The 14,667-nt window shown below is 36.6% G+C and overlaps 1 protein-coding gene across 1 annotated transcript; it reads right to left on the bottom strand.

The window, feature by feature from the left end:
- Positions 1 to 1,030: 1,030 nt before the first annotated feature.
- LOC116182775 (probable ATP-dependent RNA helicase DDX56) lies at positions 1,031 to 4,324 on the bottom strand. The gene is made up of 8 exons (XM_031503317.1): positions 3,980 to 4,324; positions 3,444 to 3,931; positions 3,040 to 3,300; positions 2,425 to 2,755; positions 2,283 to 2,380; positions 2,095 to 2,236; positions 1,847 to 2,044; positions 1,031 to 1,583 (listed from the first exon to the last, which is right to left on the bottom strand). Exons 1-8 carry the CDS (start codon positions 4,046 to 4,048, stop codon positions 1,506 to 1,508), a joined length of 1,665 nt encoding a protein of 554 aa, XP_031359177.1. The 5' UTR covers positions 4,049 to 4,324; the 3' UTR covers positions 1,031 to 1,505.
- Between the last annotated feature and the right edge of the window lie 10,343 nt (positions 4,325 to 14,667).

Below are 14,667 nucleotides of genomic sequence, written 5' to 3'. Positions count from 1 at the left end.
CCACTGGGGGGTTATTTTGTGAATTGGTCCGGGAAGATTTAATTTTACTCTTACTTACCTTAATTTGCTCCACAGTCATCAAGGCGATAATCCGTTCAGGTGTCAAATTTTTCTTTATTATATCAAGTAGCTTTATTTTATTTTATGGTTTTATACCGAATATTTCAGTAGTCCATCCGTTTTATGGAAGTCCTAATAATTAGAAATTTGTATCAATTTTGTATTTAGTTATAGTTGGTTGTATAAATAGATTAATACATAGCATGATAATGCATATACATACACATATACATATACAATGTATGACCACCCACAAAAGTAATGATAATCGGATGCTTACTGTTGCTTAGGCAACCAACAATACACTATCTAAACTGGCAATGTTGAAGCGTAAGTTTCCCGGCGGGAATTCGTGTGGGATGGGCCAAGAGATATAGAATGTCTCTAGTTTGCCAAAAAGAAACGCCGATGCAAAGACGACAATACGCGACGCCGTGCGGCCCATCCCACACGAATTCCCACCGGAAAGTTACACTTCAACGTTGCCATTTTAGATAGTGTTAAGTGTATATGGTTGTGCAACACTCTGAATTGGTGTGTCTCTTTTTAATCGATATTAGTTATTTGTTATTGTTATTGTTGGTTGCCTAACTGGCAGTAAGTACCCGATTATCATTATTTTTGTCGATGATCGTATATAGCATTTAAATTGGATTATCTGGCAACGTTGGAATTTTAGCACGACAGAATCCGGGCAGCGGCATTGAATAAAAAATTAAGTATTCAAATCAATGGCAGCGGTTAACAGGGGCGTTATAGTTCTTATTCAATTACTATAATAGATTAGATTTTTCTCAATCGCCACCTGCTAAAGGTAATGCGCGTTCAGTAATTCCGCTGATCTAATCGTTTGTGTAGGAAGCATTCTTCAACTTTTCAACTTGCTGAAAATTAGTTCTAAAGTGTTTCCGTTGTGTATATATTCACCATTGAAACAGAGTATATTATAGTTCAATGATATTCACATGTCCACGTTTTATGACATTTATTTTGAATTGACATTAAATCAAATGGACATGCTAGAAAGACAAAACCACAATAAACTCCTATACAATTATTGAACGCCCATTTTTAGCACTTGCAAAACATGTAAAGAAAGAGGGCAGTGCTATCTCCTATAACATATCTAGTGACTTTACTATAACTATTCCATCGCATGACAATATTTAGATTAACTGCTCTCTCTGAATTTGGACTCCAGTACGATCACAGTATAGCTTTTCTCATGTCTACCTTCTTGTACATGTATAGCGTAACCAATTGTTATGGACATTTTGGTGAGGCCCCAGGTTCTTTCTTCATTGACATACAATGACAAAGTAACTACATAATATGTACACAGAAATGTAATATAATTGATTATAGAAATAGTTAACCAATGTAAGCGTAATAACAATCATGTAAGTGTATGTAAAATAATTACAACCAAAGAAAAACCCTGTTGGTTACTTTTCTTTATTGAGATTTTGTTTTTTCTTAAACCCATCAAACTGCATCCCAAGTAATGGATTTGATTTCTTTTTCTGAAACAAAAAACTTTTAAGATCTAAAAATTCTAGGACAGAAGCGGAATCATTTAATTAACTTATAACTCTAATATATGAATGTCTTTATATCTGATATGGACCAGAAATGATTCGGAGATGGATGTGCCAATAACAATAGGTACCAAATTATCACAAACTTTTGTTGTTCAAAAACTTTTATATAAAAACAAACACGTTAAAATTAATAGCTACTATACAACTTTCCTTAATCACTTCTGTAGTTTTCCCATAATACAAACCTGATATTTTTGAGCAGAGCTTTCTGAAGTTCTATAATGTTCTCGTTTCCTTTTCCCAGCATTATTTGATAAACTCTTGAGAGATTGCGGAACGATATATTCTGGAATATTCGCTAAATGTTGTTGTACCTTGACTGTATGTAGCGCTTTGTCATGCCTCAATGAACGCAAATCATTAGGATTATCTTCAAAGTATGTCTTTAAAAAATGCAAAATTAGTGGATACTTTTCCGAAAGATAAATCATACTTTTAACTTTTGGCAGTTGAATATTTCCTGTTTAATTTCTTTAAGTCGTGCTTCTCTAACCGCGATTCGGGTAACAGCTTTCCAGGCATCTCTTGCTCGATATCTAAAAGCTTCCACTTCCTCTAATTTAAACTGGTACTCCCTACCAAATTGTATCAGTAAAACACATTACATTATCTTGTACTTACTTAATAATTTTTGATTCTGAATGTGTCTTTTGGAGATGCTGCTCAATGCTATCCAGTAAAGGTTTTTCATTTACACTAACAAACGACAACACACTACCCTGCAAGACAAAAATTAAAAAAAGTTAACCTGAATGAAGCTTACCTCATTATTCCCCCTTGCGGTTCTTCCAGCTCTGTGAACGTAAGAAGTAACGTCCAACGGAAAGTCAAAATTAATAACATTCGATACATGTTGAAAATCGATACCACGTGAAACACCACTTTCCTTATCTTTTCGCCTTTTACTCCTCACTTCTTTTTGTTGACTCGCTTTAGTTGAACCTGGTTCCTCTAAAGCCTTCTCATCGGATGCAATTATGATGTCGTAAACATTTTCATTAAACTGGTTAACAGAGTGACATCTAATGGCTGCGGGTAGCTCGGAGTTTAAAACACAGGATCGAATTCCAAATTGCTCCAGATACAATTTAATTCTAATAATAAAGTTCTTTTTATACAGTGCTCTTGGCTGTTATCAAGGGACATAAAACCACTACCCCTGTTTTGTTATCGCTAATCACACAGTCTCTACACTTTTAAAAGACAAAGAAAGAATGTCACTATGTAAATTTGAAGTGTATCATATATTCTTGCCCAGGAAGTGCATTCTTACTTGCGGTGCCCAGTCTAATTTAAATGAATAAGCAATGTGTAAACAATGATGCAGTTGCCAATCATGAGTAGTAGTTGTATGTTCTTAAGCATGTAGATAACTTACTTGTAGCATTTATCCACAGTGTTAACAAAAATTATTGTTTTTCCACGAATTAACTTCAATTTCAGTAGGGCATATAGGATTGATGCCTTATCCATTTCTTCAGCTAATAAATGATAATGTGACAATTGACTTGTTGGTGCTAAATCCGGTTCTTCTAATTTCAATGTAACTGGATTGTGTAAAACTAAGCTTTTTAAGCTTTTTACATCGTCACTTAATGTTGCAGAAGCTAGAATGGCTTGATAGATGTTTGGTAGATATCTGTAACGCACAAGATAACTTTTAAATATATTGCAAGAAGGCAAATATACTAGTACGTATTTGGGTATGGTGTACTATCCTGATTTAGTTGAGGATTTACTTTAAAAGTACTTGAGGCAGAAGGATAATAATGCACAACTTACCCCAACAATTGTTTCACTTCATCCTCGTAACCAAAGGAAAATACTAAATCCGCCTCATCAATCACCACCATTTCAAGAGTATCTTTTAATGACAAATTTCCAGCCCTAATATGCTGCAAAGTGCGAGAAGGAGTCCCTACAATAATGTCCGGTTTTTCAACTAACAACGGCTTTTGAGCTTGTAAATCGACCGAAGGAGATATATCAACAAAATGTACATCGCGTGAACACTTAATCGTCAAATCCTTTATAACGGAACATATTTGGTTGCAAAGTTCCTTGCTGGGAGCCAGAATGAGTGCTTTAATTTCTTGCTCTGTTAGTGTATGTTTCTTGGTTAGGATTTTCTGGATCATGGGAATTGTAAAAGCCGCTGTTTTACCGGACCCTGTGCGAGCTCGAACGAGTACATCCTTTCCTTCCAAAAGCAATGGGATTGCACGTTCTTGTATTAGTGTAGGTGACAACCATCCCAATTTCGCAATGGCCTAATGATCTTTGTTAGTTAAACAAACAGATACAAAGTATATACTAACCTTTAATATTCTGTCATCTAATTCCATCTCATGGAAATTTAAAGATTTATCTACAGCAGAATCATCCATACTTTCCAGCTCTGTGTGGTTATGGTTGTTTATAAATGTGATTTTTAAAAGGAGTAAGGTTATGTACAAAGAAAGAATAGGTTAGTTTTACTTGAAAAGTGACGATCGTCTAAGGCTACGTTCAGACAGGGCTCTATCGCGCAATCATTCAAAGGCGCAATGCAGAGTTAATAGAGAGAATAGGTTGCCTCGTAACTTTCAGCAAATAAACGTTCACTATTAAAATACGCGAATGACGTCACCCGGAATCCCACTTTGTCCACATCATAAAAATTAATTATTAACGCAACAACAACAGAACAAGTTAAAAAAATGCAAAATGGATCGAAATGGTACTTTACACGGATGTTCTGAAAAGTCCTTGCATTGCATTGTAAGAAACATGCTAGCGAAATATTATAAACACTATTAAAATATATGAATAGTTTATTTATTTATTGTCCCTCTCTTATTATGGGCCCTCAACAGGCTTTCGCCCAGTTACAGAGTGATCCGCATAAAGCTAATTTAGGAGGTGTCACTGCAGATGGTCTTAAGTTGATGTATAAGAGTACTAATAAGAGTATGGTCATTGGTCTGCTATTCCCGTGAACGAAATCTCGCACAAGTCGCGCATGACGTCACGCGGTTGTGTACACTGAAATATTGTACACGCGCATATGAATAAATATGTGCTAATATTTCGATATTCCATTCCATATGTGATAAATACGATTATATAGCTATATTACTTTATTACAATGGTCCATTGTGTGGTGTTTGGTTGCAATAATAACAATAGAAAAACTAAATACAAGTTCTTATAGATTTCCAAAACATGTTGCTTTTCAGCGGGGTATAATTGTATCGGCATCTGATTGATGGCTACACCTTCACTCAACGATCTAACCTAACCGATGTTAATAACACCTAATAAATAGGTAGATAGGTACGATACGGAATATGTTTTGACACTGTTGGTAAATATATCTTCCATAGGGCCAGCGAATGCTGCTTTGCTCAGCCATTAGAAAACTTGACGGAAATTAATACGTGTTTAACGGGCTAACATTGCAAGAAGGTATTGCTGAAATACCTACCTTCATTTTGCTCAAGAAACAACGAACATTCATAAAGAGGGTTCGCTTTATATGACTGCTTACGTTGCATACAAATTCAAAACGAAATACCGATTCTTAGGCGAAACGTAGCCTACCGATAGGTAGGCTACGGGCGAAATCGCCGAATTTGAAATAGGCGATAATTGGATTATTTTATATCTGAACGGGATTTAAAAAGCCAACAAATTATTTTGCTGTTATTGAAAGTAATAAACTTAATGCATCATGTGATAAGACATTGATACCTAACGACGCTTTCGACCACTTAGTTAAAGCAAAGAGCATATAATATAACGATACTCTTTGAACTTTGGAGTAAGGACGTATATATAAGAATTCGGAAACTAAATAAAAAAAATGAGCGGAACTGCTGCAGAAAGACGAGTAATCAATGAAAAACCTCATGTTTACAGTCTGAATTGATGTGTTTTGTACCTACATATTTTATTACATTAAATCCTAATAATTTTCTACTTTGTTTTTGTAATACAACACAGTTTGTTACGTATATATATGCAGATAAGCTCTAATTAGGTGTAAGCACTTTATGAATGAAAACTTTTCACCGTAATTGTTAGGCTTTCTTACTTATTCTTATGGGAGTCTTGCCGGCACCAGTTCGTTTCACAACCGCGTGACGTCAACGCCAGCCGACTAATGCACTATGCGCAATAGCAGACCATACTCTTATTAGGCCATGCATGCACTCATCGCATCGCAAAGCATCCGGCACGCAAGGATTTTTTCCTTAAGCATGCTCCCGAGTCCTCGTGCTCTACCGAGTCTTTACGCTTTACCGAGTCCTATAGAGCGCATGCGTTCGGCGCTACACCTGACAATTTACTTACGTTGCTCATTTACAAAAACCAAGTTAAGTTAAGTTTAATAGTTGAGTGAAGATGAAGATGGCGAAACGACAAGGAAATGGTTTTTCACACAATCACAATACTAACAACAACTTAAGCAAATGTTACAAGCAATAATTTCTAAGGGTTTTTATAATGTAGGTGTCGTAGTCTTTTAGTGAAATCCGTCATTTCACGAAACGCCTAGTCCGAGGCCTAGTCATTTAGTGAAACGCTGAAAATTTGTACGTGTGGGGTAATTTCCCTTCCCCTTCTAGATCGATAAGGATACCATTATTATCGATTTCCAATGGGAACGGAATCCAATCGCTTGGCCCTGGAAAGTACACTGTGCCACAGTTTCATATAAATGACTAGGCGTTTCGTGAAATGACGGATTTCACTAAAAGACTACGACATAGGCATTATGAAATGATGCGTTGTGTTGTGTACATTTCAGGTATGTAGGTGTAATTAACCCCCAATATATTACTTATTATATTCATCAATATACCTACAGTGTAGTTGGTTTTTGTAAGGTCTTCAAACTTCCCTTTCCACATTTCGAAGTCACTCGCTTCACATTCTACCTCTAACTTGAACTCCATAACTGCATCATCAATTGTTTTCACAATTTTAATCGAATACGTAAATTCTTTCGGAATAAACTATTGAAAAAAACGGATAGATACCTATTGGTAATATTTAATTTTCTAGGAATATAATAAACACTGGTACTTGCCTGTTTAACTAAATCTTCCATATTCAAATCAAAAACTAAATACGAGTGAATTCTAATAAATTACTGACAATCAAAGACCACGTTTTCCCGCCACTACACAACAATACAAAACGAACACACATGGGCAAAACCGCAAAGTACGCAACCGTTCTATAGGACTCGGTAAAGCATAAAGACTCGGTAGAGCACGAGGACTCGGGAGGATGCTTAAGGAAAAAATCCTTGCATCCGGCACTCGGCAGGCACGGATTTGCATCTTCCCGAGTCCTCGTGCTCTACCGAGTCTTTACGTTTTACCGAGTCCTATACAGCGCATGCGTTGGGTGGGTGCTACAGCTGATTTTATCTATTTACGTTGTTCGTTTACAAACAACTGTAAGGAGTGTTTAAATCTGTGCTATAAATATAAGTCGGTTCAGCCGGCTGCCCCAGGCTCGGGAGGATGGTTATAAGGAAAAAATCCCTGCTTCCAGAACTTGTTGCCTTAGATCATACATAGGTACGTATAATGTGATCTAAGCAAGAATACGCGCGTCCTAGAGTAGCATGCGCTTTTTACATTTGCTCTAAGCTTTTTGCACTGTGCTGTGGCAACACTGCTGCGCTTTGGCATTTGAGTGTTCAAAACAAAATACCAATGAATAAAGAAAAAGGTTAAGTCAAGTTCGACTTTTTAAAATATCTGCAAAAAAAATGATAGTTTGCTATTTTTGAAACAAAAGCAAGAAAAACGAGTATTCATCGGTTAGTACATTTTTAGGCTTGGAATGTATGGAAAATTTTGTTTCTGTTTTGCTTTTCTTTGGAAACACTGAAAAATATATGTCCTGTAGTAACACAAAATAATGTTTTGTACCTACAACATAAACATTACATTGCAAGCAATCTAATTATTTTTCTGCGGCTTTTTCGTTTTGCTCTCAGGGTCTTGTCGATTTTTACTATTTTTAAAGAAATTTCTCATGATGCTGCAAATTTCCGCCACCAAGCAATAACACGCGTTTATTTGCTTTGCACGAAAGATCGAGTCATAGCCGCTAAGCAGTCGAATTCGAAACTACCGTACCGAGAATGATAACACGCGGTCCGAAAGCGAAACAGAACCAGGATACAATAATTTCAACTTACTTTTGCTGGGGCCAGTTCTTCATCTTGATAAATTTTTTAGGGCAAATAAGTCCCTTGACAACGATTGTATCAACGGTATCGTATCTATGTAATTTATTCGAAGAGTAAAGTTATTAAAGGATCTAGGCCTTCGGTCATTAAAAATTCAAATTTTTTGTTCCGCGTGACGTCATACGCGGACTAGACGAATTTAGAACGGCAATCTAGCATTACCTTCTTTTTCATTATTTCATAAACAAAAACAAAACGATTTGCCGAGAAACGCGCTGCGCTATTATTAGAAGATTCTCCGCGGTGTTGCCACATTCGTATACCTTTCTTTATTCATCACGGACACAAGAATTAATGATTTCTAACAACAAAATATTCACAAATTTAAAATTTTAATTAAATAGCGTCGTTTACCGATAAATTAGAATTACATTGTCGAAAACTGCATGTAAATCGAATTAAAAGTAACGAAGATACAGCGAAATTCGCACATCATTGGGGTATCCAATCCTCTTAAGCTGTTTAATTTCAACTTATAAGTAATTGTTTCGTTTTCACAACTTTTATAAATATTTAAAAATCCATTTAGATCCTAACTTAAAATTCATATAACTACTATCAAGTTGATAGTATCAACATTAAGAATAACGAGCTGCTCTGACAAATTGGTGAACAATCTATTATAAAAACCATAAAACTGTTTAGGAAGGAACTGTTAAAGCATATGCATTTAAAAAACTAGTTTTTGTTGCAAGATTGTTAAATGTTAGGTATGCATTTATAACCAATATAATCTTCCCAGGAATTTTTCAAATTCTTCACAAATTGTAGTTATAGTACAGGCGGTAAGTGCATCGGTCTAAACATTTTGGGGGGGAAAGCTGGATTTTGTTGAAATGTCTCAGGTTAGGTGTCTCGAATAACGTACTAAAAGTCCAGACCCCCAACTGCGCCGCTCATCGAGCTGTGGCACGTTTTTGTCCCCCGAAATCAGTTTTTCGTTAATATCTCGAAATGTAGCAGGCTTAGAGAAAAACTTTTGAAACAAAAAATGTTCCTCGTAAAATTTCCTACACGATAGCTTACTTGCAAGTTAGTCCAGGCCTAACCGATAGCCTACAGCGTTCGTTTGAGTAGTCTAATATTGAGTTCTTTGATGATTTTTTGTACTTATGGTTGTATGGACGCCTAAATTGATGAAAGACGTACTTCTCACTTATTGTACCATAGGATAGCCGATTTGAACGTTAATTTAAGAAATTTCATCAACATTCTGTTTCCTCTCCATTTTTGCACCTGATGAAAGCATCGGTAGGCGTGGAGACTGAATGCAGCGGCAGTAGGCGACGCTCAACGTATGAGACGTACTTCTGACATGTTACCTTGTATGTCTCCCCTCGCTCCCACAGAATTTTACGAAGCAGGAAGCCACCATCAATAACGTAAGTTGACTTAGTTTTATCATATTGAGTCAAATCACTCTCTGAGAAGATTTTATAGAGTGTAGATTTGACACATTTTCGCATCCCTTTCTCGTCAAACAGCGCCAAGTAGGGGTATGGTGCCAATTCATACTCCAGGTATTTCTTCAGTTGAGCGTCACTTTTCTTCAAAATTGAAATCCTTTTAAACAGTATTAACGGATCCACCAGACGGTTTTCATCGCGCACTTTCATTGTGTTGAGAGCTTTCATGGTGATCACGCAGTCGCTTCTTCTCATTTTAACGGCTGAAAACTTCATTCCATGAAAATGAAATAGTGTACACCGCAGGTAGACTGACATAAATGACCCACTTCTCTGTCTATTCACTGCAGGAAATTCGCGAAAAACTCGATATTAGACTACTCAAATGAACGCTGTAGGCTAACGGTTAGGCCTAGGCTAATTTGCAAATAAGATATCGTGTAGGAAATTTTACGAGGAACATTTTTTGTTTCAAAAGTTTTTCTCTAAGCCTGCTACATTTCAAGATATTAACGAAAAACTGATTTCGGGGGACAAAAACGTGCCACAGCTCGATGAGCGGCGCAGTTGGGGGTCTGGGACTTTTAGTACGTTATTCGGGACACCTAACCTGAGACATTTCAACAAAGTCCAGCTTTCCCCCCCAAAATGTTCAGATTGACGTTTTTTGTGTACTTATCGCCTGTACTATTAGTCCAGGTGATAGTATTCTAGTCCTAAAAAATTAATGTACATTACTTACTTAAGATATACTTACCTCTGTTTTCTGTTTAATAGAGTAAAGCTGATTTTGCAAGTTTAACACAACTACAACCACAGATAACTCGCCGAAAAGGAAGACATGTTATCCTGAACTGGTAACAGCTTCCTTAAGGATGTGTGCATGCCTAACAGTACAGGTCAATTTATTGTTCTTGACAAACTTACACTTAAGTATATAAAACACGTAAATTATTATCAATATTGTTAAATACAGATAAAATAAAACTACATCGGACTACAAAATCAAATGTGTGACACAATAATAAACAAAACATTACTCATCATTCATCAACATTGTAAGTCAATCCAGATGTAAGTTATATTGTTGTTAATTCGTTACTGCTCTGCTAGCATTGTTTATTAAATGAATAAACAATGCTGCTAGATAAATTGAAGGTACGAATTTAAAAAGGCATCAAGAATTCTAAAGGATATTTTGACCTAAGTATTTCTTTTGTTAATGTGATGGGCTCTGGTCAATTTCTCTTTCACATCCCTTGTTGACCTTTCCTGTGGCAAATTGAGAAATGGTACGGCATCTGGTTTCAACAGGCGACGATTTCGAGCGGTATAGCCCAGGAGTTCAAACCGTAAATTCCGTTGATAAGACGATTCGTCAAAATGTCTTGAACACACTCTGGCAGTTTTCACATTAATCGGACCTGCCCGTTTACAAGCGAACATCCAACGCTTTTGAATATTTTCGTCATTTGGGAACCGAAATAACATTAGATCACTTGATTTCAAACCATTATCAGTGGTACATCCAACCACAGAACACCGCATTTTGCTGAAAACAATTCACAAATTCTACAAAAAAAACACTAAATTCTTAGATACTATTGTTACAGCTCCTATAATAAAGGAATATGTAGTAGCTATACTAAATGTAAAATCTCATACACAAACCCTCACAATCTCACGTATGTGAAGTTAGCGTATATTACTGTTCTGTGGTTAGCGTCGTACTTCCCACCGTCGAAAATCCAGTATGCGTATAACCATTATATGTCGATGGTATAACCACAGATTAACGTACAACCAAACTAACATGGCAAATCGAATTTAAGCCCATCCGTAGCCTAGGTACCAGAGACATGGAGAGGGGAGATAACGCATGAAACTGCAACTGAAAGTTACAAAACAAGGGGGCTGCCATTTTGACACCCATTGAAGCGCGAAATTTGAACAGGACTATAAAGGTTTACTGACGCAACCCAGGGACATCTAACGCAATCTTCATACACTACACTCTATTCGGCAGCAGCTCCGTAGGAAGAAACTAATATCTCAATCCAAATGAACAAAAGAAAATGCCAGTGACGTTGACGTTACAAAATAAACACTTAAACCTCGAAAAAAGCTCTCCTAAACACGAACACACGCTAAAATAACACCACTATAAACACAACATGACACAAAGGGTGTAAAAATGGCAGCGCCCATGAGGTCGCACCCTTTCTTGGATGCGCACTCGTCGATCACCGATCTCCCCTCTCCATGTCTCTGCTAGGTACCGATAGAACTAGCCGTGACACTCATCCCCACTATTGCGTTGACGTCACAACTGACGGCGGCAGTCATATCGACTTTTAATGTAATTCATTCCAAGTAGTTTAATGTTGTACACTTAAATTAACTGTATTCGAACAGAATAAGTAAGAAAATGCCAAATACGTGCTGCGTTCCTGGTTGCAAAAGCAATTATAATTCAAGAGACAAGGTTCCTTACGGTTTTTCGTTTGCCGAAAAATGAAGACGATCCAAAAAAGTGGTTAAGATGTATTTACCGGGACAATTTTGAAATTACTAGTTACTCCAGGGTTTGTATAAAGCATTTCTCCGACATTTTCATTATTCGGGTAGACAAGATGACTAGATAAGACAATACAGCATTAACAGTTCCACGAGACCAGATTAAACTTGCCGAAGACACGTATCCCACCATTTTTGAAAATCAGCCATCATATATGAAAAGGATGTAAATGATGAGTAACGGGAAACTATAGACCTTTGCAACTACAAATGACCGAAAACCTGTAGTCTCTAGGTGGTCCAGGGGCCGAGATCTCGATGGAACAGACAGATAGGCAGACGACGGAATAACGAGCACATAAGCGTTACCTCAACTTCGTTGTGTTACGCTAAAAAAGGCAGATGTGTGTATTGGAATGTTTAAATTTTATTTGTTTTCAGCTCGGTTTTCAGTGAGTATTTGTTGTTTATGTATGTATTTAATAAAATTTTTGCATAATAACACGTGTCGATAATTAGGAAAGAACATATAACAATCCTGCGGCTCAAAATAAGTAATTACTAAATGTTTTCGCGTTAATGAGTACGCGCGCGAATCAATTTGCATTTAAACACATACATATATCGCGTTGCAGTGGCCCATCTCCAGTTGTGACGTCACTAAATCAATGTCACGGCCAAGGTTATTTTATTTCAAAGGTTACCTAGTAACTATGTGGGCGGAAGCGGGAGGGACGGAATGTATACGTCATCGAGAATTCTGACATTGACGTTCAACGTTGTTTGTAGTCGCGCGGGTGCTGTATTTTTCTTGAGTTATAGTTTATTTGTTTAAAATTTGTTGAATTTTGAAGTGCATAAGGACATATTTTAGCTGTAGATACCTGTTTGGTGGAATATAAAGACATTTAGTTTGTGAATTTTGTGGGTTTTCATAGCCGTGATTGAAAGGTTAGTTCATCAATTATATGCACTTTTGTATGTTATAATTAAGTATTTTTTTAGATGAGTGGCGATGACACTGAAATTCCTCATCCTGGTGTAAATAAAATCTCGGTTTTTACGTTTCCAAAGGACCCTACCGTTCTTAAAGAATGGGTAAGAAAATGTTTCACATCCGGCAGCAAACTAAAACGTGCGGCGCCCTCATTGGTCAAAACGACCAACCGATGAAAGCGTAGCGTCCCTGGCCGCAAACGTTTAAAAGCAGAGCCACGAACTCTGCAAAGTGCATCGCAATTTCTGCTTCGACTGCACTTCAAGAAACAAAAAGCTTTCCACCTGCAGAACCAGGTCGCATTTCCAACTCGACCTCGCGCCACACTCCATCAGTCAGAAGACCTGCATCTGGGCTCACCCCAACGACAGAGTTCGCCGTGTGCACTTCGGTTACTATTTTGTACATAATATAAATATACATATTCCATAAAACGCAACAGCATTTTATTTGGCGTCATCCGCTAAAGAATGTTTAGAGTTTTAAATCCCAAAGGCTAGGTATTGGTACATAGGGGTGTTTCCTATTTTGTAGAACGCGGAATTTTATCCATTTCCACCTCTAAAATTAATCTGATTACATTTTCACAAGTCCTCATGCAATGTAAAACAGCTTACGCACCACACTCATTTTTGCAATACTTTGATTGCTTTCAAAGGTGGAAGTCGATAAACTTCCAAGATTTCCAATATAAGAACCACCCCCATATACATATACCCATATAAATCCAAAAATATACTGCAAAAACTAAATTTGTTACCCATTTTATTAGCATTGTAACCTATGAGCAATTTTAAATGTGAATTCTGGATGACGTTTTCCCGCCTTCAAAATGCAAGCATTCTATTGGTTTAGAGTTACCAGACAACCTTTCTAATAAAACAACCTTGTGTCACGGCTAGATCTATCGGTAGGCTACGGCCCATCGCACAATGAAAAAAATAAGGAATAAGAAATATGAAATAACGAATAAGGAATAAGAAATAAGGAATAACAATATTCAATCTACCTGATCTTTATGGATTTGCACACAAACTCAAATATGAAATAAGCCTAGGAAATAAGAAATAATAATTTCGTTCTGTCGAATTTTTAGCTTCCTAGCATGTGCTAGGTAGCTATTGCGATAGCCGTTTTTTGAACATTTCAAACTTTCATCAAATGTCGACGTTTTAGACCATTTTAAGCAACTTTTAAAGAATAAAATTTTTAGTTTCCTAGCATGTGCTAGGTAGCTATTGCCATAGCCGTTTTTTGAACATTTCAAACTTTCATCAAATGTCGACGTTTTAGACCATTTTAAGCAACTTTTAAAGAATAAAATTTTTAGCTTCCTAGCATGTGCTAGGTAGCTATTGCGATAGCCGTTTTTTGAACATTTCAAAATTTCATCAAATGTCGACGTTTGAGACCATTTTAAGCAACTTTTAAAGAATAAAATTTTTAGCTTCCTAGCATGTGCTAGATAGCTATTGCGATAGCCGTTTTTTGAACATTTCAAAATTTCATCAAATGTCGACGTTTTAGACCATTTTAAGCAACTTTTAAAGAATAAAATTTTTTCCGTCTGTATGTACGTTTGTTGGCAATTTTCTGAGAAAACGGCTCGACGGATTTTGTTGAAATTTTGTATATATGTTTTAGGCATACCGAACAGAAAAATAACGGGCCGGATTTTTGAAAAAAAATTTTGGAGCGCCGTAACGGCATCGAACTTTTTTTTCAAATAGCAACCTAAAATTTTTATTCTATTATTTGGAAGACCTTATTTTCCTGTGTACAACCTACAAAAAATTGGGCCGGGTTATATTATCAAAAAACGGAGAAAAAAAC

Source organism: Photinus pyralis, unplaced genomic scaffold (assembly GCF_008802855.1).
Source record: "Photinus pyralis isolate 1611_PpyrPB1 unplaced genomic scaffold, Ppyr1.3 Ppyr1.4_unclustered_Scaffold7506, whole genome shotgun sequence".
Taxonomy (NCBI): domain Eukaryota; kingdom Metazoa; phylum Arthropoda; class Insecta; order Coleoptera; family Lampyridae; genus Photinus; species Photinus pyralis.
This window is presented reverse-complemented; position numbering and strand designations above follow the sequence as displayed.